This window comes from Eptatretus burgeri, chromosome 15, assembly GCF_056783735.1.
Source record: "Eptatretus burgeri isolate ZD-2024b chromosome 15, Ebu_testis_v1, whole genome shotgun sequence".
Lineage (NCBI taxonomy): Eukaryota > Metazoa > Chordata > Myxini > Myxiniformes > Myxinidae > Eptatretus > Eptatretus burgeri.
Genome location: NC_140975.1, coordinates 16865330 through 16889994, shown reverse-complemented (window position 1 = coordinate 16889994; position 24665 = coordinate 16865330). Strand labels below are relative to the sequence as shown.

The window sequence follows — 24665 nt, the reverse complement described above, 5'->3', positions numbered from 1 at the left end:
CAAAACTTTATAAGTCGGTCCTTTTGTTTTCCAAACTTCAACCAAACCTCAGTTTTCCTCGGCAACAATTGCGTTTTGAAAGATGATATCCTCAACCACGCCGACGTTTCCCGATAAACGCTTTTGTGAGGCTGCGAGAGAAGTTCTGCGGGGTAGAGTGCGGTTCCAAACAAAACGCACGAGGATTCTTGGAGTGTGTTGAGCTGCAGAACAGTCTTAACTCAGCTACGGTCCCCAGAAAGACGAGTTCAAACATCTGGCGTATTCAAGGTCAATGTGCCAGATGTTTGACCCGCTCTCCTGCAGGAGTCCTTGAAGCCTGGCGTTGGTGGCTGACTCGGGATCCGAGGGTCCTGAGTTCGATTCCCATTGGCTGCTGAATTAATACCAGGTGGGGTTGACTCAGCCTGTCATCCTTCTGAGGTTGGCAAAATGAGGACCAGTTGACTGGTAATAGGGACACTGCATCAGCGGCATAGCCGCGTCCCTAACCAATGATGCAACCAGCAGCCATAAGGCTGCACACGAAAGAGAGGATGACAAGCTGAGTCAACCCCACCTGATGTTAATTCAGTGGCAAACAGGGCTCGAATTCTGGGCTCAAGGATCTCAAGCCGACCACCCTCACCATTAAGCCAACACCAGGCATATTTTGCTAATGTGGAGTCTCAAAGACCGCTTGGCCTTCCAAGACGTTCTTGCATCACAATGGTGTACTGCCACTGAAGTTGTGCACCTGATATTTGTTTCGTGTCCTTGACCTACTTTTTTCGGATTGTGACCTAATTAACAAAAAACTCTTTTTTTAAATCATAACTTGAATAATTTTTCTCTATGTTCACGATGTTGAGTTTTACGGATAGATTGGAGATGGGGACACGTTTTCTTAATTTACACTCCATCCATAAATGTTGCAGGTCAAGGTGATATGGCTGTTCAAAGTGTGCCATCATTGGGTCATGAGTCGCAGGTGATCACCAAGGGTAAGCTGGGAGAAGCTTACCATTGGTGACCGCAGACATGGTTACGTCTCTTGTTTCTTAGGAAGTGTTGTTTCGACAGGAATGGGACGGCCATTCAGACACCAACGAAACTGACACGCTAGTCCATCAGGAAGAGGTTTTAAGCTAAAATGGGTTGCTTCAGGTACTTTCACCTTGGAAAATCATCCTAAATTGGCGTGTTCAGCGTTGCCTTCTTAACTGACGGCTCATGATGCTCAGAACCCATGTTCAATCCCAAATATTGTATGTCTACTTATTTATTTGTCCAGCATGTGATTATGTTCAAGCTCCACTAGTGGCCTTAGTTAACTTTAAAAAAAAATTATATAAACTGCAAATATACAGTGGGCTGGCAGGATGACCTCGAGGTATGCATTCTCACCTCTAACTTGGTAAGCTGTCTAGCCTGGGTTCGAATCCAGACCCAGCTGCACACCGTCACCGCAGTGTTTCATAGGCACGGTGATCAATCAATATGAATGCGTGCCTTCCCTCGGATGGACGTTAAAACTGCGCATCCCGTCTGTCGGATTTAGTTGGTGGATGTTAAAGATCCTAAGGTGTCCTTTCTGAAGAATAGGTGAACTATCACCATCACCCTGAACAAATTCCAAAAATTCCTCTCCTAACTACTGCTGGGAAGACGATGGCAAACCACCTAGTATAACCCTTGCCAAGAAACTTCTTCGGAAGCACCGATGCTCACAAGCAACAACAAAACTCCCTTACCCACTAATCGACACACGCACCCACGAGTCAATGAACCAACTGGAACCTTAACTAGCCGATGCCTTTGGGCTCACATTCGTTCCACGAGACAAATAAATCAGAGGCTGACAAGACAGAAATACCGGGCGATGCCCGGCAGGACACTGCGAGGCTTGAAGAGGCACGAACAAGAACCGATGCCGATGGTAAAGCGGCAGTCAGCGGACATAAGGTGTGGGAGGAGAGGTGTGGATGGCTGGATGGGGGTGTGGCATCGCACAACAGCTCTGCAGTAGCAGCACAGCTTCTCCTCAAGCTTCCGCCCAATGCAGCCGCCTTGACTCCCTCGAGCCCCTACCCGGTGAGCTGCACTCCAGACGTGGTTCGCCACTCCTCTCCAGAACTCCAGAACATTTCTAAAGAACATTTAATAGAGAAAACGGAGGGTAAAAACGTCAAATAAAGGCTCGTAGAGTTGAGGGTTTTTAAACAGACATGAGGATGGGTTTAACGTCTCTATGTGAACATAATAGCAACGCATTAATAATATCACATTTAATTATTTTTATGCTTATTCTGAACACTCAAGAAGGAAATAACTACACCATGTTAAGCACCAGCAGGTAACCCGGGAACCTTAAGTAGAGTACGTTCAATCTTCGCTGAAGTTAAAGATGTGATCATCCCACATTTTGTTTGGAATTGGCCCACTGACTTAGTAGTCGTTAGATAAGGAACATAATACAAACAATGATTTCCCTAATTTGTTAATATAGATAGCTGAGGTCCCCATCCTTCGTCTGGGTACTGTTAAAACATAAAGTAATCATTTTCCTTGTAACAGTCATTGCAATGCTTCTCAAATTCTGGTGAACAAAACTTAGTCATAAGCGACACATCACTGTGTCCGGCAGACAGAAAGTAACTGCATTTGAGATCCCACAGCGCGTTTCTGTCCCACTGGAGGGAAACGAGTGGCATGGCGAGGTGGGTGGTTGTGACGCACAGACAGGAACCGAGCTTGATGGATAAGATTTATTAACCTCGAGGAATCATTTCCACAACATATATGGACATATATAATCGAATACTGTTCGACCCCATACTGTGAGTGGTGAAACGCCGGTACCACGTCCCATACAGCCAGCCCTTGCTGCTGCCACAACTATGTTATGTTTTTTTTTTACCTCCATCACCGAAGGTGAAGGTGAATCCGGATCCAATAATTTTTTAAGTAATTCTTCACCATTGAGAGATTGGGCTAAACTAATATATAGCACGATATCTCAAAAAAGTTGTGGACGGGTTTGGATGAAACTTGGTGGCAGGCTGATTGTGTGACCACGACAAATCGATTCAATTTTGGTGAACATCTGAATCCGGATCTGGATAGAAGGATTTAAATTTTAAAGTAATTATTCACCACTGAAAGATAGGGCCTAAAACGACATGTCGCATGATATTTCAAAAATGTATTGGGCCCGATATGTTCTCGTGGATCAGGCATTATGGGGGGTGGGGGGGATATGCGCTCTACAGAGTGCCCTTCTAGATATGTTTTCTCCCCTGTCTTTGTATATCTGTCTGTGAGCAGGATATCTCAAAAAGTTAGATGGAATCTGACGAAAGTTGGAGGACAGATTGGGTTTTTGACAAGACCAATTGATTAGATTTTGGTGAAGATCTGGGTACAATAGTTTTTCATGCGATTCTTCACGATTGAGAAGATAGGACCAAAAACGACATACAAGCATGATACAGTATCTCAAAAAGCGAGACGGATTCGGAGGAAACTCGGTGGACCGGTTGGGTGTGACAAGGACAAATTTATTCGATTTTGGTGAAGATCCAGATGCTGTAATTTTTAAAGTGATTCTTTACAATTCAGAGATTCGGGACAAAAACAATATTTCAAAAAGTTTTGGATGGGTTACGACAAAACTTCGTGGATGAGTTGGGTCAGTGACAAGAACAAGCGATTTAGATTCCGGTAAAGGTCTGCATGCAAATCCGGCCCATCAGTGGGATACAAATCATAAACTGTTCAGCCTTGTGGAGGTATGTGCTCGACCGAGTTCCATTGTAGTTACCTCCACCACAGAAGGTGAAGGAGGTGACGTTTTCACCCCTTTTGGTCTGCTTGTCTGTCGACAGGATATCTCAAAAAGTTGTGGACAGATCCGGATGAAATTTTGTGGACAGGTTTGATTTTGGTGAAGATCCGGATCTGGATCTGACTACTCGAATTTTTTTAAGTGATTCTTCACCAATGAGAGATCGGGCTAAAAATGATATATAGCATGATATCTCAAAAAGTTGAGGACAGATTCGGATGAAACTTGAACATGCTAGGTGTGTCACAAGGGCGAATTGTCTCGATTTTGGTGAAGATCCAAATCCGGATCTGGATACGAGAATTATTTAATTTTAAAAGTGATTCTTCACCATTGATAGGGCCAAAAACGATTTATATAGTACTGTATAGCATATTTCAAAAATGTATTGCACCCGATATGTTCTCGTAGATTAGGCATTACGTGGCAGAGGTATGTGCTCTACCGAGTGCCCTTCCAGTTTCTGAATGTATTCACGATTGGCTTAATAATTTTTAGTATATGTGTGTTATGAGATGCTTCATCGGGTCCATTGGTGCCTTGTTGGTGAGGACAGTGGACTAACAGCCCTGAGGTTATGGGTTCAAAGGTTCAAATCCAGATGGAAGCAGTGTTAGGGATTTGGACTTTTAAGCTTCAGGAACAAAATCTCATCTCACGAGAACTGCCACATCACTATTGGAGTGTTGGTTAAAAGAAAAACTCAACTGGCTCATTAACGACCTTCAGCCTACCCCACCTAGTCTGGTCTATGGGTGATAACAGTCCATTCATTGTGGTCAACTTCTTACCTTCCATTCCTTGCAATAGGACATTTGTACGAGTATGGGTCTTTCCCTTCTTCTGTAGTTACAAAATAAAAAAATTGAGAATGTATTCATAATTGTACCATCATCATTGCAAACGTATCAAAAGCAACATTTTTATTTACGTTCTCACACACTTTGCAAATTTCCAAACCGCAAAATAAAGTGGAACCTGATTACCAACCTCAAACGAAAACAACACTCCAGGACATCACAGGTTCAATTCAAAAATGTTTCATCAACCTGACTTTATTTACGCCAAAAGATTATGGTTTAAAAGGCGATTTTAAAAGCAGCCCTGGATGAGCGAATGTGATGAAGGTGGATGAATTGGCATCGCTACTTTCTCTGATCTGATTTCTTTAAATTCAGGAATCACCGGCTTGTCCAACCAATTTATTTTCAACAGGGTTCAGGGATTTAGACTTCAACCTGTAACTTTGCTGTGCAGAAGGAAGGTTGCATACAAGCACCCATAAGAAAACAAACAAAAAAAAAACAGAAGAAAAGAATAGAAAAGCAAAGAAAAAAAAAAAAGCATCAACCTCTTTATGCATCTCTGGGACATTCCCAAAATGATCCCCACACTTTTATATAATAAACTAGCCCTGCAGGCAGATCGATGTTCATGAAAACCGAAATCAGCTGGAGAACCACACACTGAAGTCCTTCAAGCACCGACAGGAGAGCGCCTTTCGATAATGATACAAGTTCAGTCATAGTCATCAAGATCAGCAGGGTTAAGGTCGGCATTTTCATCATCCTCCAAAGCCAGGTCATCAAGGTCTTGGAAGAGAGACTCGTCCACCTCCACATTATCACCTGCAGGAGAGTGTGGTCGAGGACCCAAATAATTAGAAGCACACTTTCGAAACACAACAGGAAACACTTAAGAGTCTAAACTCCGCCGTAGGATTTTAGAACATGCAATACTGAGTTTCAGCCACATTCTAAACAATTTAACCAAAACTAGCAGAAGCCCGGGGTAAGAGCATCACGACATAAAAAAGGAAGGCTTTTTTGTTGTGTTGATTGAAAGAGCTGAAAAATTGGAGGTTATTTATTTATTAATAGCAAAGAAAAAAATATTCAGTAGCGATTGAGGCAACGGTATGTTGCCTATACACCACCTGGGTTCAGTGTTATTGTCAGATTGAAAAAAAAATTAAAATTATCCTGTTGGTTTGGATTAATTTGAAGCAACTTGTACTTGATTTTTTTTTCCTCTCTGAGGAATGTTTCCATGTTTCTGGGTGGGACAGGCAGAAAGATACAGACAGCACATTAGCCTATTATATACACTCAGTATACAAAACATTAGGAACACCTTCCGAATATTGAGTTGCACCCCCCCCCCCATTGCCCTCAAAACATCCTCAATTTGTTGGGGCATGGACTCAACAAGGTGTCGAAAGCATTCCACAAGGATGTTGGCCCATGTTGACTCCAATGCTTCACACAGTTGTGTCAAGTTGGCTGTTAGTGGATCTCCACTCCGAATAGTTAGTTCCATCTCATCCCACAGATGCTCAATGGATAGAGATCTCGTGACTGGGCAGGCCACTGCAGTAAGCTGAATTCACTGTCATGTTCGTGGAACCCTTGTGGCATGGGGCATTATCCTGCTGAAGAAATCCATTCGCAGATGGATACACCGCTGCCATGATGGGATGCACCTGATTGGCTTTGATGTTCAGATATCCTGTGGCATTCAAACGTTGCTCCACTTTTCCCAAGGGGTCCAATGTGTGCCATTAAAACACACCCCACACCACCACCACCACCACCATCACCCTACAATGTTGACACATGACATAATGGATGCATATACTCATGCAGTTTTCTCCATACCCTCGTCCTCCCATCAGCGTGAAACAGCAGGAACCGGTGTTCATCAGACCAGGCAATGTTTTTCCAATGCTCTTGTGTCCAGCGTTTTCATTGCTTAGCACACTGCAACTGGAGGTTCTAGTTTTTTGCTGAAAGAAGTGGAACTCTGTATGGTCATCGGCTGCCATACCCCATATGTGTCAAGGTACGATGAGTTGTGCATTATTTTATGGGTCTTTCGGCACCAATGTTGTACTGGACTGTCAGTTGATTAAATGTAGCCCATCTGTTGCTCTGCTCAATTCACGTCAGCCTCCTTTGGCATCTTTCATCAATGAGCCGTTTTCGACCACTGGCCTGCCATTGGCTGGATGTTCTTTGGGTGGTGGACCATTCTTGATACACATGGGAAACTATTGAGCATGAAAAACCCAGCAGCGTTGCGGTTCTAGACACACTCAAACCCTGTTGACACATTGTGCCTGGCACCCACTACCATACCCCGTTCAAAGGCACTTAAATGTTTTGTCTTTCCCATTCACCCTCTGAATGGCACACATACACAATCCATGTCTTGATTGTCTCAAGGCTTAAAAATCCTTCTTTAACCTGTCTCCTCCCCTTCATCGACACTGATTGAAGTGGATTTAACAGGTGCAATCAATAAGGGATCATAGCTTTCACCTGGATTCACCTGATCAGTCCATTTCATGGAAAGAGCAGGTGTTCCTAACGTTTTGTACACCGAGTGTATGCATTGCTGAAACAATAAGAAATAAAAATAAATAAAAAATAAAACTCACCCTCTTCAAGAAACTGCATGTCTGAAGTATCGAGGTTCCGGTCTCTTTCAAAAAGTTGCTTTCCTAATAGGGATTGGGTTTGAGCAAGTGGGAAAGTGAAAAGGATGACCGTGCGGCCAATACACTTGCTGGAAAAATAAATTAATGATGAAAAAAAATTATTTTCAAAAAGTAAATTGAAGCATCATGGTTTGAGGACAAGGTGGAGTAAGAAGGTTCAGCAACATTATGAGCACTTCAAATAAGTCAAATAAAAGCAAATAAAACCTCAAAATACAAACCTGTGAGTTTGCACTTCCCACCCAGTTCATCATCACGCTGATACTTCTTACTCCTCATCTCTGCATACTCCAAGTTAAACGCGATTTTCCAAGCAAGGAAGTTTTCTATTGTCACCGGCGTGCCTTGAAAGCGTTCCTGCAATCAGCACGTAAAAAAATTATATCGAAGACAGCAAGAGCAAAAATGAAAAATCGAATTGGTAAAAAAAAACAAAAACAAAAAAACAAAGTAAACCACCGTACAAGTACAAGGCAAACATTTTCACGCTGAGAAATCTCAAAATCCGGGGCTGCGCCTTATAAACAGGTCTAAGAAATGTCGAGCATCGGTACTCGCATGATAAAGGATGATTTTGTGGAACGTGCAGAGAAGGTTATTTTCCCTCATGTTAAAGAGAGGATATTTGGCTGATTGTTTGATCAGGTCTTGTGCGAATGTCTTTATACTCCATCGTCGCCTTTTATTTAAGTTTGGTTGGTTTTCATGTAAACAAGTTCCGATTGCATTGAATTTGATACCATAATAATAATAATAATGAATTAATTATTTGATTGAGGTAAATTCTTTAATTAATATTATTGATTAAATACATTTATATTACTGATAGATGTATTAAATAAAGAAGGTATTTAGATTTAAAAATAAATAAACAAATATTTATAAAATACATTATTATAAGCATTAATATAATTTCTTGGTGGTTGCTAAGATACGCAGTGCAGCATATTAAAATCGGTGAGTAATGACAGTTTGAATATTTGAATGATTGAGTCTATAGTTAGATGAAGGTGTGGTGGAATGGACATGTCTACAAGGTAAAGTGTTTATCGCTTAATTTATCATCATATAAAGTGGTGTATCATTAAAGTTATTCAAATGCAGTAATACTTTAAATAAAACTAATAATTAAATAAGTTTGAATAAGGATATTGCATTGCAGTGTTGACTGACTGTATGGATACAACTTTGAGGTTGTGTTGTGGGTCCATTGATGCTGTGTAATCTACTGATGTGGACCAGTGACCGGCGTTGTGGATCTGCCGTTCGGAGAGGTTCTGGGCTGAAAGAATCGAAACCTCAATGATAAACGGTGCCCAGCTGATGATCCGGGCAGTTGGGAAATCAATAAATTGCTTTTAAGTTAAGGTTATAACTTCATATAAAATCTCTTTTGTAATTACTTACCAGTACACAATATATTCGTGTGTGTGTGTGTGTGTGTGTGTGTGTGTGTGTTGTTATGTTTGGCTTCCTTATTGGGACTACAGTGCAGTAATTGGTCTTTATTTTGATTAAGGATACCTTATTTGACTTGCTGTCTTCATGTTTGCATACAAATTGGATGCTGTAGTCTGTTGAACTTTTCACGTATTCAGCCAGTCCGACAGATATCATTCTGTGCACTTGGTTGACTGAGAGACATTTGGCGAAAATGAGCAGCACTCGAGTAGAGCACACACCTCCGCCAGGCTGAACAGTTTAAATTTTGTTTGCCACCGATAGGTCGGATCTGAATCCGCACCTTAACCAAAATCAAATCCGCTCGTTCTTGTCACCAAATCAACTCTTCCACAACTTTTAGAGATATCATGCTACAGTACACATAGTTTTTGGCCCCACTCTCAATGATGAAGAATCACTTGAAAAAATTCTCAAATCCAGATTTGGATTCAGATCTTCATCAAAATTGAATCCATTAGTTCTTTTCACATCCCCAACCTGTCAACCAAGGTTCATCCAAACCCGTCCACTACTTTTGAGATATCACGAAATATCATTTTTAGCCCCATCTCTCAATGGTGAAGAATCAGTTTAAAATTAAATAATTCTCGTATCCAGATCTGGATTCGGATCTTCACCAAAATTGAATCAATTCTCCTCGTGGCACTCCTAAACCCGTCCACCAAGTTTTGTGTGAATTTATCCATAACCTTTTTGAGATATTGGGCTGGTTATCGTTTTTGGCCCTATCACTTGGTGAAGAATCACTTGAAAAATTCTGATCCTGATCTGGATTCGGATATTCACCAAAATTAATTGTTGCTGTCCTTGGCCGGACCACCTACACACACGAAAAAATTTCAGAACAATTGCTTGAAAACTGTGGCCAAAAATCGTGTGTGTGTTTTTGTTTATGACTGGTTTATAATGCCAATTTATTGTCAACCTGGATGTTTGTGTAAAGTTTGGCCCTCCAGCGAGACTAACCATTCACAAGAATTATCACACGATCGGTGAAAAAGTACAATGTGTTAATTGAATTGTCTAAGTGCATGTGCGCTGAAAGGAACACCCCATTGTCAATTACCAGTCAAAACAATGGAGAGCAGCGAGGACTCTGGAGATCAGTCCGCCACAAGTTGAATGAAGCAGTTGATATTATACCTGTGATCTCGTCCTCGGCACCGACGCCAACTGTATGAATGTGTGAGGCATTGACCACTAGATCACCATTATTCACAGAGTTATCCAATTAACAAGAAGATTACTCCATGTGCTTTCACTGCTTCATTCTAGTTCTAGGTCTGCAGGTTTGCTGAAGAGGCTGGAAAGCAGGAGGCTGGCAGGAGATTAGACGTCGCTGAATCCAACGTTCGATGAAGATTGCAATCAACGCAGCCTACCCTGGAGGAGATGCCCAAACACAAGAAGGTGCTATGGGGAAGGACAGTCAAGTGGCTAGTACTGGTGCTGGAGCTCATTGCTTGAGTTTGAGAGAAGCAGATGAAGGGGCACATAATTTAAACTAGAGGGGAAGCACTCGGGAGAGTGCAAAACCTCCGCCGCCAATACTGCTGGGTCACTCAAGTTAACCTTATATCTTATATCTTCGTTTTGGCAAGATAACAAACACAAAGGGGTGAAAACAGTAACCTCCGATCTTCGATGGCGGAGGTTAAAGATGGCAATTTGACTAAAGGCCAAGGTCATCGCTGACAGGGCTGGAATCACAGACTTCAAGGCGAGCATTTCATGGGAATGGCGCTTCATGTCTCGGCATGGACTGTCCATCCGCCGGCGTACCCACATCACATCACACAATGCTTGCCCAAGACTTGGAGGAGAAGACTTCAAAGTTTCAGCAGTATGTTATCAAGCTGCACCCTCAGTACGAGTACCCGCTCTCCAGGATTGGCAACGCGGACCAAACACCTCTCACCTTTGACGTCCCTCGGAGCGTCACCATATCGGCTGAAGGTTCCATGAACGTGAGCGCTATGACGACTCAGCACGAGAAGGACCACTTCATGGTTTTGCTGGGCTAAACCATTGATGGAGGAAAGCTGCCACCATACGTCAACTTCAAGTAGAAGACTCTTCCAAAAGAGAAGTTCCCGGCCAGCATCATTGTGAGGGTCCACTCCAAGGGCTGGATGGATGACGACCTCATCAACGACTGGCTACATCGTGTCTTGGAGAGGAGAGGAGGAGGTCGCACACAGCATAGAAGTCTTCCATCCTCCACGCATTCTACTGTCATAAGACGGATCGCACAAAGGCGACCATGCGACGCTCCAACGCCGATCTCGTGATGATTTCTGGGGGGGGGGGGGTATGACCGCTTCTCCAGCCTGGAGGGGGAGAAGTCATATACCAAGGAAGGATGAATGTGAAAGGTAGATTTGCCTCCCATCTGTTCGTGGATCCTGAATGTCTGGGACGAGCTGCCAGCAGTGATCATTCATTATGCCTTCCTGAAGTGCTGTATATCCAACAGCTTCGACGACGATATGGAAGACGATGTGCTGTGGGAGGATGATTCAGGAAACCTAAAAGCGCCGACAGCAATAACTACCTCCTATACGTGGATTCAGATGACAACTTCGTGCAGTATTTGATGAGAACGACGACGAGGAGCTCCTGGGGTTTTGCATAAGTGCTTTACCCACCCAAACAGCTGACAGCGCTGAAATTGTTGACTTCAAGGCGAGCATTTCGTGGGCACAAAAAATAATTGTTGGGAGCACAAAGTCTTACCGAGAAATAATTGGAGACTTTTTGGGTCAATGGGAGGATGATTGAAAAATACATCTTTCTTTTTTTCTGTCAAGAAAGGGTCAAAAATGAGAGCGCACCTAACGCTCAAAACTTTACGATAAACTAGAAAATAGAATTTGACGTGAACGCAGTGATGGACATATCATATACCTCTGCCGGTGTTAGATGCAAACCCACTATTAAGTTTGTTCTCAATTGAAGGTCACATGAGAGGGAGAGGGAGAGAGGGAGAGAGAGAGGGTGGGAGTGTGGGAGAGAGAGGGTGGGAGAGTGGGAGAGAAAGTGAGAGGGAGAGAGGGAGAGAGGGAGAGAGAGTGAGAGGGTGAGAGAGAGTAAGAGATAAAAGAGACAATATCAGATGTTTCCAACTCAAGCTATGGTCTGCAAAATGATTTCCAGAGGGCACCTGGCCTTTGGCCTGATGAAGCCAAAATGTAATCAGTTCATCTTTGTATTACAGTCCATACTTGTGCCACATTTGGTTGAAATCCCTTCACTGGTTTACAAGTTATTGTGGTGACAAAAAACCAAAATAACAGACGAACAGACAACCAGAAAACATATTGCCTCCGGCCTTTGGCTGTGGAGGAATAAAAACTTGATGGTCATCGTTAAAAAAAAAATAAAATAAAATAAAATAAAATCAAGCAACATACACCGAATTACAATTCCATTCTGACTTACATTATCTGCTTCCTCTTGCTCCAACTGCTTCCTTTCAACCTCTTTATCTTTTTGACTTTTGATCTGATCCACAAGTTCGTTGAGGTGCTCCTGTGCTGCTGAGACGAGTGTGAATATCATTACCATCCCAACATTCTCTTCAGCCTGGAGCAAAACAAGAGCATGACAGTTCAACAATTTATTGATATGCCAGTTTGTTGAATTATATGTGCTACATTTGTATTCTGTAACATTGCGTGACACCCCGTTATGTTGTGAGACACCCCGTTACATCACGCAGCGTTATGTGACACTCCGTTACATCATGCAACGTTATGTGACACTCCGTCACATCAGGCAACGTTATGTGACACTCCGTCACATCAGGCAACGTTATGTGACACTCCGTCACATCAGGCAACGTTATGTGACACTCCGTCACATCAGGCAACGTTATGTGACACTCCGTCACATCAGGCAACGTTATGTGACACTCCGTCACATCAGGCAACGTTATGCGACACTCCATTACATCATGCAACGTTATGTGACACTCCGTAACATCAGGCAACGTTATGCGACACTCCGTCACATCAGGCAACGTTATGTGACACTCCGTCACATCAGGCAACGTTTAGTGACACTCCGTCACATCAGGCAACGTTTAGTGACACTCCGTCACATCAGGCAACGTTTAGTGACACTCCGTCACATCAGGCAACGTTATGCGACACTCCGTCACATCATGCAACGTTATGTGACACTCCGTCACATCAGGCAACGTTATGTGACACTCCGTTACACCAGGCAACGTTATGCGACACTCCGTCACATCAGGCAACGGTATGCGACACTCCGTCACATCAGGCAACGTTATGCGACACTCCGTCACATCAGGCAACGTTATGTGACACTCCGTCACATCAGGCAACGTTATGTGACACTCCGTCACATCAGGCAACGTTATGCGACACTCCGTCACATCAGGCAACGTTATGCGACACTCCGTCACATCACGCAACGTTATGTGACACTCCGTCACATCACGCAGCGTTATGTGACAATCTGTGCCACTCCATCGCACCCCATTACATTTTAACGTGGTTTATTACATTATTGTATTGGCTTGATTGTTTTGTCTGTCAATGCCTCAAGATATGGCAGGACACCAGGATGCCTCAAGATCAGGAGACAGTTGTAAAGATCAGCCTTTCGGTGTCTAAAACATGTTTGATGATGCAACAATAATCTTTCCTACCTGTTCGTTTAAGAGTGACTTCAGACTGCACACGTCATCATCAGAGAGGTTCCCCCGGGATACCACCTCAAATAAAGGAGGCTCATCAGGATATCGCTCCACAAAGGTAAACTTCAGCTCAACCTTTAAAACTGCATGAAAACAATAAAAATGACATTTCCTTTAGAAAACACTCAACAGGCCAAAGATCACACGACAAACAAAGCTTTGCAAAAAAAAGTTGCAGCAAAAATAAATATTTTTATGCCTCTGCTGACGAAGTCGCCGGAGGCATTATGTTTTTAGGTTGTCTGTCCGTCCGTCCCCATGTCCGTCCTTCCATGGTAATTTTCTGTTTTCTCTGCAACCGCTTATCCGATTGACACAATTTTCACCAAATGTGAGACTACTCATGTGGAATGGTTGAATGATAATGGCGTCACAAGTCATGTGGTGCGGCAGCCATGTTGGAGAAAAGGAAAGGCTTCGGACCTCTGCATCTCTGAAACTGCTCCATTGAAAAAATTGAAACTTAGCACATGTGAAGTACCCCGCATGTTGGAAATAAGTCTGATTTTTTTTTATGTCATAGGTGTCTTCATTATGATATTGTTGTGGTTACCAAATTTGCAAACCACCATTCAGGTCCCTTAGGTGAGGTATCTCGGCAAGTATATGTGTAGTCAGGCCCAAACCCGTTGTCTAGTGGGAATACATGTCATTTATGCGTGCTGCGACTCTTCAGGATAGCCGTTTTTCTTTTACTATCTTTATTTTGGACCAACCGCCATGATTACCACCACAACCACAACATCAACCAACAACCACAACCACCGCTTCACCACAACCGCCACGACCTTCACGTCACACCTCGCAACCGTAGCATCGCCACCGTTCTTGCCCCGCTGTGGGTACCGGTGTTGGACTCGTGCAGGGCGCACGTTGAACAGCGTGTACAAAATCACGGATTTTGTGCTTCAAAAACGGATCAAAAACGACACACGCCCACTTTTTGCCGTCCAATCGGTGAGCGAGGGGCGATTTGGCCCCGCCTCCAGAACGATCGATATATGCAAATTTGTGGATCAAAAAGCCTTCACGCCCACTTTTTCTCGGGCCAATGGGGAGCGAGGTGAAAGGTCAAAGGGAGGGGGTCAAAGGCGAAGCTACGGGGGATAAAAGGACCGTGTTCGTCAGTCAGAGCAGTGTGGAAGTCTGGAGCCCGAAGCCTGCAGTAGCTGGAGAAGCTGAAGAGAGTCGAACGAGGAGAGCCCAAAGAAGAGTCCAGGGTGGAGAGTCCAGAGGCGGAGAGGCGGCAGCGGCGAAGGCAGACGAGGGGGTGCTCGCGACGGTGCCGGGAGCTGCACGCCCGAGGAAGGCCGGCAGCGCGACCTGGCCGAGGTGGAGACGCACACCAGGGATAATAAAGATCCTCTATACCCCGAGCATCAGCAACCCCTCCTGTTTCCCCCCCGCGCTGAGATAGTGCGACCAAGGGGGCCCCTTTCCCACCCCCTGCCAGACACTGTCCGCGAGGCCCGCGGAGTGAGGCGCCATCGCCGCTCCGCGTCTCATCACCAGACGGGTAGGCGCGACCCGGTCTCGGCCTCAGGCCCGCCTCATCCTTGAGGGCATTTCTTTTCCTTGGTTTTGGGTATGTGTTGTCGGCGCCGTCTGTGAAGTAGAATTGTATAAGTGTTGCCGTGTGCTCGGTAGTCGGTATTAGCTCTGCATTGTTTTCGCTTTTATATTTGCTTTTTGTGTAAATGGAATTGTGTCTTTTCTGTGTGCTTTTGGTGGAATTGAATATGTGTGCTTCCCGTGTGCCGCGAATAAATGTGCTTTATTATTGAACTGTTCTCCCGCTTCGCTTCGTCTTTTTCTCCCATTGAATCCTCATCTTGCTTCACGTAAAGGGTTGGTAGTGGGCTGAATACGCCCGATAATCAATCGAACCGTCGAGGTCGACGATAACACCGCTCGGTTATTCTGATAGTACGGAACGGGTCGCTTAAGTGGCCCGTGTCCGAAGTCGACCTGCGGCGAGGTGCGATCGCCCGGTCTACCCTCCGTGTGGGTACTTAGGTAGGTCGAATTTGGCGAGCAACCCTATCCCACGCGGGGGCTGATTGGCTCGATCGCGGTGAGACCAAAAGGTCCACCCGTGACTGGTTCCCGGCGTTAGTCCGAGAGGGTCACGACTGGATTGTCCGTCCGGTGGGCGTCGTGCCGCGATTCGAGTTACGTGGCCGTCAGCACGCCGGCGGGCGCGAATCCGCAACACTATCATAATTGTATACGTCAAACACTTTATCTGATCAGTATGAAAACTTTTGAGGGTCATCGAGGGATAAATTGTATGGTGGGGCGGGGGGGGGGGGGAAAATCGATGATGTCATCGTTCATGTGGTTCAGCAGCTTCTTTTTCTTTTTTTTTTACATGAAAACCTTCAAAAATCGATCTTCTCCGAAATGGCTTAACAGATCGAGGCAAAACTTTACAGGTATGATTGCCTATCCCTGAGGAACAAAAAAGTTCTCCACCGTGACATCATAGGTCACATGGTATGACAGCTATGATTTTTTTGAAGAATAAACCTTTAAAAACCTTCTCCAGAATGGCCTGACAGATCAAGAATTACAAAGGTTACAAAGAAATTATGCACAGGAGGAGGCCATTCGGCCCATCATGCCTGCACCACACCAATACCAGATTTTTTTTTTTATAAATCCGTCAATACCAGTTTCCCTCCGTGTACAGCCTTTTGGCTGCTACACTGGTACTCATTTCGCTGACCTTGGAAGGATGACAGGCAGTGTAAACCCCCTGGTGTTAATTCAGTGGCCAATGGGGCTTGAACTCAGGACCCTAGGATCCCACGCCACCACCCTAACCACCAAGCCAACACCAGGTACAAAGCAACACTTGGTAAAAAGATCGAGGGGAAGTTTCACCCACATGTTCCCCAAGCCTTGTGTTCACAAATACAATGGTGTTCACAAATAATTAATAGGTCACACGGTCTGGCAGACATGTTGGAGTGAACGAAAATCTTAAGAAAATTATTTCTCTTCATCAATCAACATGAAATTTCACAATTATCATCTTGTGTTCATGGGAATATGTTTTAAATTTCAACCTCACCGTACGCATGGTCTGGCAGACAGAATTATTTAATGTTTTGAATCTGGGTTCAGGGATTTAAAAAAAATTCGTCACAAGTATTATTCATCCATCCATTGGGACCATACTCTGTGCAGAGCGTTGGTGCTGCCAAAGCAGTCTCCTTGGCTTTTGGGCACAATCCTGGATGGGTCGCCACTCCGACGCAGTATACCAGCATGCTGGCACTCATTTTGCCGACCTCGGAAGGATGACAGGCCGAGTTAACCCCACCTGGTATTAGTTCAACAGCTGAGCGGGATTTGAACTCAGGACCCTAGGAACCCAAGCCCACCACTCTAACCATTAAGCCAACACCAGGCATGCAAGTATTATAATGATGTAATAACGTGGGGAGGAGGCACATCTGTCGACGTCGCGACATCGAAGAATGCCCTTCTAATTCGTCTTATCTTTGTTGCCAGAGGAGAGGGTATTGCACTTGGTTCCGTTTGTTTGTTTGTCCACACACAATGTGCTGCCATTGGCCACAAATGCCACCAAGTGGTAGCCAGTAGTACACGTTATCTTTTTTTCAACCGAGTACCTTTACAAAGTATGTACAATTAGAACAGAACTCGGTGGAGCGCATATCCGCACCAGACTGAAAAGTTTATGTTTTGGATCCCACTGATAGGCCGGATCTGGATCTCGACCTGAACCAAAATTTCATCGGCTTGTTCTCGTCATCGACCAAACTCATACAATCCATCGACAACTTTTTGAAATATCATGCTGTATCTTGTTTTTGGCCCGATCTCTCAATGTTGAAGAATTACTTTCACAAATATTAAATTTCAGATCCGGATCTTCAGCAAAATCTCATCTTTTCATCCTTGTCACACACCCAACCTGTCCACCAAGGTTTGTCTGAATCAGTCCATAACTTTGAGATAACCTGCTCACAGACTGACAGACAGGGGTGAAAACATAACCTCTGCACACCTTCGGTGGCACAGGTAATTATAATGAGAGTACGTCCAGAAAGTATGAACTAAAAACACAAACAAAAGTCCTGGCGAGGGTCTGCAATCGTTGATTGCTCTTTCTAGTTCAATTTATCATTGTCATGATTGTTGTTAGCAGTGCTATTCGTTTAAAAGAAATGCCCAATGCTTGATAAAGCTCCGGACACGTGTATTCAGTTTCTGTTATGAGTGGTTGTGCTTGATCTATGTTTTGTGTGCCGGCGGAGAAGGTATTCGAGTACGTGTACGCAGCGTCACAATGGAAGAGCAACCAACAGAAAGGAAGCAAGGCCATCTTGGCTCCTCGTTGATCCATCAGGTTCAAGCACAAGAAAAGTGCTGCTGTTTTCATGAGTAATCTGTGGGTCTCCCTCTCCCTCTCCCTCTCCCTCTCGTGCAGCCTGTGGCTGCTGGTTGCATCATTGGCTGGGACGCGGCTCTGCCGCTGATGCAGTGTCCCCCTTACCAGTACACCGGTGCTCATTTTGCCAACCTCAGAAGGATGACAGGCTGAGTCAACCTCCTGGTGTATTTTAATTCAGCGGTCAATGGGGCTTGAACTCAGGACACTCGGATCCCAAGCCACCACCCGAACCACGGAGCCAACACCAGGCTTATGAGTAACCACTCAATCATTTCCACTCGTGGGAAATTCTTGATCATTAATGCATTTTTATAGTAAAACAATTCAAACTAGAGGGGGAGCACTCGGTAGAGTGTAAAACCTCCGCCGCCAATACTGCTCGGTCACTCAAGTGAACCTGATATCCTATTCATTCAATTTGACGTCAACAGTGCTCACAGAGTTAGAGTTTGCAACTTTCCCTTTTACATACTCAATTCATTCGTCCTTCCTTGAGACAGAAATTGATTTTACGTGGGTATATCCACCTGAAGTTCCAAAATCAGCCGCAATTATAATTTTGGCATGTTTTTTTGTTGGAAATCACTTATAACATGTAGAAATGCAAAAAAAAAAATTCGAAATTTTGTTGAAAAAAAATTTGCAAATTTTTTCTTTCTCTAACAATTTTTTTTTTCGGGGGGGGTGGAAATCACTTAAAACACGTAGAAATGCAAAAAAATTAAAAATTCCAATATTTTTTGAAATCGGCCGCCATAGCGGCCATATTGGATTTTGGACCAAGTCCAAAATCTAATGGCATGATCCTTGGACCAGACCTAACCCCCCAACCAAGTTTCGTCTATGCCGTATCACGTGATTGGGTTTTCGTGTATCATGACTCGGCTGCTAGGGGTGGCGGTGATGTACATCCAGAAGGGCAATAAAGCGGAGTTACTGCTACGCTCTCGCTCTCCATGTTCCGCTGCGCCTCGGACACCACATTTGGCTGACGAGGATGGTTGATCGACGAGTCACGGCGCACGGAGAGGTGCCCGTTTTCGGCGGAGACGACTTCGAATTGTTTTCAGAACAGTTGGGGTGCTATTTCCACGTGAATGATGTGGTCGATGAGAGCAAACAGAAATCGATCTTGCTCGCCCCCAGATCGGCGGAACATTATCGACTGCCGAGTGATTTGGTGGCGCCGGACAAGCCCAGTGGGGACGTGCTCTCATTTCGGGACATTGTGCAGAAGATGAAAGTGCAGAAGACAAACGCCAGTCGGGATGGCAGACGTGTCTGTGCGGTACCAAGGCCAGGTCGCCGCGCTTCCGTTGTACGTCGTGCAGGGGAGGGGTCCGTCTCTCCTAGGCCGAGACTGGCTGACCCGCATCAGGCTAGAATGGGCCGCCGTTTACCTTGTGCAACCCATGCCGAGCCGATGGGAGGACAGTTGGAGAAGATTATTCAAAGACGTCAAGGTTTGTTTTGCGACGACCTTGGAGGAAAAAACTCTTCCTGAAGGAGGGGGTGGTTCCTCGTTTTTGTAAACTACGACCGGTGCCGTATGCTCTGCGGGACAAGGTCAAGGGTGAACTGGATAGGCTGGAGGCCTGTGGAGTGATCGAGCGGGTGTCGTACTCAGATTGGGCCACCCGGTCGTCACGGTGCTGAAACGGAATGGAGACATCCGATTGTGCGGGGACGTCAAATCCACGGTTAACCCGGGGCTCAGCGTGGAGCAATATCCACTGCCGTCAATCGATGAGATATATGCACGATTGGCGGGGAGTCAGTACTTCACGAAGCTTGATCTGCGTGATGCATATTTTCACCTGCCAATGGATCCCGGGAGTAGCGGGATGACAATCAACACCTGTTGACAATAAACACGTGTCAAGGGCTCTATCGATATACCCGACTCTGTTTTGGGATTGCTTCGGCCCCCGCCTTGTGGCAGAAAGCCATGGATCAGGTTTGCATTGGCCTGCCCGCTCAGACCTACCTGGACGAGGTGCTCATTGCGGGGAAAATGGCAGACCAGCATCTTGCGAACATTGCCCAAGTGCTGACGAAGCTAGAAGCGTGCAGCCTGCGCTTGAACAGAGACAAGTGCGCGTTCTTCAAGCAGCGCTTGGAATACCTCGGGCACATCATCACGCCGGAGGGGCTGTTGAAAGGCCCTCGGACGGTGGAGGCGATTCAGCACATGCCACCGCCTCGCGACAAGACGCAGCTGCACTCGTTCATTGGTATGGCCTAGTATTAGCAAAGGTTCGTGCGCGGGCTCAGCTCACAGCTTGCGCCGGAAACGCGGTTGCTCAGGAAGGACGAGCGCTGGGCCTGGGGGCCTGCACACCAGGCGTCGTTCGACCGCGTCAAGCGGCTGCTCACAGAGGATACGGTTCTCGTGCACTACGAGCCTGCGCGTCCACTCTTATTGGCATGCGGCAGCTCTGCATATGGCATCGGGGCAGTGCTCTCCCACAGGATGGACGATGGTTCTGAGCGGCCTGTTTGTTTTGCATCCCAGACCCTGTCCGCAGCAGAGCAGGAATATGCCCAGATCGAGCGCGAGGCTCTCAGCCTCGTCTGGGGTGTGCGGAGGTTTCATCAATACCTGCTGGGGCGGCATTTCACTTTTCAGACGGATCACAAACCACTTTAATTCATCCTGAGACCCGAACGTGGGGTACCAGTGGTCGCGGCCGCGCGGATACAGCGGTGGTATCTGTTTCTTGCTGCTTACGATTACGATATTCAGTTCCGGAGCACCGAAAAGCATGCTAACTGCGACGGGCTCTCGCGCTTGCCTTGCGCGGAGGGTCCAGCTGAGTCTGAGTCGGCCGACCGGGTTGATGTGTTCGCGCTGGGCAGGTCCAAAGCGGGCTGATCATGGCCAAACAGGTCGCGATGGAATCGGCTCATGATCCAGTGCTCGCCCGTGTCATCCAGGCGATTTCTACGGGGAATTGGAGCGATCTACCTTCAACACCGGCATTTCAGCCTTTCGCGTCGTGCGCATCGGAGCTGTTGTTGGTCCAACGGTGCGTTATGTGGGGAATGAGGGCGGTGATTCCACCGAAGTTCAGGCAGCGGTGTTTGGAAGAACTGCATGTCAGTCACCTTGGCGTGGTGAAGACCAAGAGTCTTGCTCGTAGCCTGTTGTGGTGGCCAGGGTTGGACAAAGACATTGAGCAGTTGCTTAAGCGCTGCACCACGTGCCAAACAGATGCTGATAACCCGCGTCAAGCTTCGCGACTATGGCCTACCCCATACAGGGCCTGGCAGAGGGTCCATGTGGATTTTGCGGGGCCGGTTAATGGCAAAATGTTTTTGATTGTGATCGATGCATTCTCTAAATGGCCGGAGGTTGGAGTGATGCAGCATACATCAGCAAACATTACAGTGGAAAAACTGCGGACGATCTTTGCTAATAAAGGATTACCCGAGGTTCTGGTCTCTGATAATGGTCCGCAGTTCATCGCAGGTGTATTTGATGAGTTTATGCGTCAAAATGGTATTCGACATATAAGGTCCGCACCGTATCATCCTGCGACGAATGGGCAGGCGGAGGCGTTTGTTAAGATGTTGAAATGGGCTTTGCGCAGAGGGGGTGTTGCACCTGTGCAGACAGTGGTCGATATCTTTTTCCTCCTATACAGGAACGCGATTCATCCTGTCACAGCCGATTCTCCTGCCATTCGTCTCTATGGACGGGCATTGCGGTCCAGACTGGATTTGCTGCGACGTGGAGGGTCGGTGAGTGGGGCGGTGTCGCGCCCGACGCTGATGCGCGGTTTTGATGTGGGACAGCGGGTAATGGTGCGCAATTATTTCCACAGTTCCAAATGGGTGCCGGCTGTGGTCTCTGTGGTACTGGGGCCGGCGAATTGCATGGTGCGGACTGATGGTGGGGAGGTGTGGAAGCGGCACGTGGACCAAATGCATGATCGCTGTTCAGCGCCACCCCCCCCCCATGCCGAGCGATGTGGGACCCCCACCTGTGATGTCGCCAGGGCCAGATGTGTCGACGCCCGCGGGGTGTTCACCTGATTCAGTCCTGCTCGAGGACGACGAGCAAGCTTGTCGGCTGGGGGCGGTTGTTGTTGCGGATGGGGCAAGTCCGGCGAGGGTGTCACCTCGACCTAGCCGGGAGGCGTCTGAGCCTGGGCCGTCTGGCGTCGCTGCCCGCCTGAGGCGGGTCAGGAGACGGCTGCGGTACTTGGAGGATTTTGAATGTTGATTGGTTTCGTTTGGTCATGTTATATTGTCATTTCATCATGTGAATTGTTATTTTACGAGGGGAGGAGTGTGCTGTATCACGTGATTGGGTTTTCGTGCATCATGACTCGGCCGCTAGGGGTGGCGGTGATGTACATCCAGAAGGGCAATAAAGCGGAGTTACTGCTACGCTCTCGCTCTCCATGTTCCGCTGCGCCTCGGACACCACATCGTCGAAATCCATCGAGGAGTTTTTCCGTAATACTGTTCACAAACAAACAAACAAACAAACAAACACACAAACACACAAACACAGTCATAGACTGGTACTTACGAAATCGTCAACTTGACCTCTGACCTTGTCTTATAAAAGCTGTCTCTAGAGAAGGTAGCGACGCAAACCAGAAGTTTCTACGATGATTCTGTACCAAATCATCATAAATCGAATGTTTGACCTCACTGTGACCTTGACCTTTGACCGTTTTGACCAAAATCTAATCAGCACTATCCATCACCCTCCTGAATCACGTGGTGTAATTTGACATTGGTAGCTTCTTCCGTTCTCGAGTTATAACTTTTTTTTGGATGTTTGACTTCACTGTGACCTTGACCTTTGACCGATTTTGACCAAAATCTAATTAGCACTATCCATCACCCTCCTGAATCACTTGGTGTAATTTGACATTGGTAGCTTCTTCCGTTCTCGAGTTATAACTTTTTTTTGGATGTTTGACCTCACTCTGACCTTGACCTTTGACCGATTTTGACCAAAATCTAATCAGCACTAGCCATCACCCTCCTGAATCACGTGGTGTAATTTGACATTGGTAGCTTCTTCCGTTCTTGAGTTATAACTTTTTTTTGGATGTTTGACCTCATTGTGACCTTGACCTTTGACCGATTTTGACCAAAATCTAATCATCACTAGCCAACACCCTCCTGAATCACGTGGTGTAATTTGACATTGGTAGCTTCTTCCGTTCTCAAGTTATAACTTTTTTATGGATGTTTGACCTCACTGTGACCTTGACCTTTGACCGATTTTGACCAAAATCTAATCAGCACTGGCCATCACCCTCCTGAATCACGTGGTGTAATTTGACATTGGTAGCTTCTTCCGTTCTCGAGTTATAACTTTTTTTTGGATGCTTGACCTCACTGTGACCTTGCCCTTTGACCGATTTTGACCAAAATCTAATCAGTACTCGCCATCACCCTCCTGAATCATGTGGTGTAATTTGACATTGGTAGCTTTTTCCGTTCTTGAGTTATAACTTTTTTTGGGATGTTTGACCTCACTGTGATCTTGACCTTTGACTGATTTTGACCAAAATCTAATCAGTACTCGCCATCACCCTCCTGAATCATGTGGTGTAATTTGACATTGGTAGCTTTTTCCGTTCTTGAGTTATAACTTTTTTTGGGATGTTTGACCTCACTGTGACCTTGACCTTTGACCGATTTTGACCAAAATCTAATCAGCACTAGCCACCACCCTCCTGAATCACGTGGTGTAATTTGACATTGGTAGCTTCTTCCGTTCTCGAGTTATCATGCCTATAAACAAACAAACAAACAAACAAACAGAAACGCAACTGATCAATACACTTACAAAATCTTTAGATTTTGTAAGTAACAAACAGAAAGGGGTGAAAACAGTGACCTCCATCCATCTTCGATGGTGGAGGTTAACAAGCAAGACCAGAGCCCATCCATTTATTACGTACACAAATTTGGCCAAATACTATCAACAGTTTGAAGAAGCGTGACATTTTCTAAATCATAGTCCAGTGATGCGTTCAGTTACAAAGCAGCTTGCCAGCGCTTGCCAAGCCAGCCGTTCCTTATCAACAGCTTCAAATGGAGTGCTTAAGCCGCTTGGCGAGCAGCACTCCCCAAAAAAACTTGGTAACTCAACACACTTTTGGAACTACTGTGAACACACAGAGCTGTAGATTGAAGCAAAACAACACGATGGAAACCGTAAACCTTTGTTAAAGCATTCATCGGTCGTCTTTAATACCTTCACCACTCTTGTGGCTCAAGTCAGATGACACCTCGATAGTGAAGGACGTCGGTTCCTCGGAAATCACTGAAAGGGAAAAATGACACCATGATGAATCGTTTGAGCATCGTCAGTTGATTTTTTTATTAAAAAAATAATCATTTAAAGACATAGCTCGCTCCTATAGGAGGCCCACTTACCCGAAAAGCAATCCGAGTATATGGACTGCAAGGCTTCGAATTCGTTAGTCTGCTCTTCGACGTAATCAGTCATCTTTGTGCCCGGTGAACACCAGAATCCATGAGCCCGTTGTTCGAGAGCGCTCGAGTAAAAAGCTTTTCTCGTGGAAGTGCTGTACGCAAAAAAACGCGCTTTGACGAAACAGCATTTCTCGACTCGCGCCTACCACACACCAAAAAAACAAAAACAACAATATTATAATCAAATACGTATGTTTAAAAATAATTTCATTCTTCTTTTTGGAAACAAAAACCATACTTCATTGCAATTCCC

At 45.6% G+C, this 24665-nt stretch overlaps 1 protein-coding gene across 1 annotated transcript; it reads right to left on the bottom strand.

Moving 5' to 3' along the window:
* Window positions 1–4734: 4734 nt before the first annotated feature.
* Window positions 4735–24554, bottom strand: RWDD1 (RWD domain containing 1). The gene is made up of 7 exons (XM_085855991.1): window positions 24353–24554; window positions 24171–24239; window positions 13468–13598; window positions 12231–12374; window positions 7547–7682; window positions 7266–7328; window positions 4735–5454 (listed from the first exon to the last, which is right to left on the bottom strand). The coding sequence occupies exons 1-7, from the start codon at window positions 24423–24425 to the stop codon at window positions 5345–5347; spliced, it is 726 nt and encodes a 241-aa protein (XP_085712117.1). The 5' UTR covers window positions 24426–24554; the 3' UTR covers window positions 4735–5344.
* Between the last annotated feature and the right edge of the window lie 111 nt (window positions 24555–24665).

Coding starts and splice junctions, on each gene's coding strand:
- RWDD1 (XM_085855991.1), bottom strand. CDS start 24,425: ATGACTGATTACGTCGAAGAGCAGACTAACGAATTCGAAGCCTTGCAG. Junction 13,599..24,170: donor GAGCCACAAGAGTGGTGAAG/GTATTAAAGACG, acceptor GTTTTCATGCAG/TTTTAAAGGTTGAGCTGAAG. Junction 5,455..7,265: donor CATGCAGTTTCTTGAAGAGG/GTGAGTTTTATT, acceptor ACTCTCCTGCAG/GTGATAATGTGGAGGTGGAC.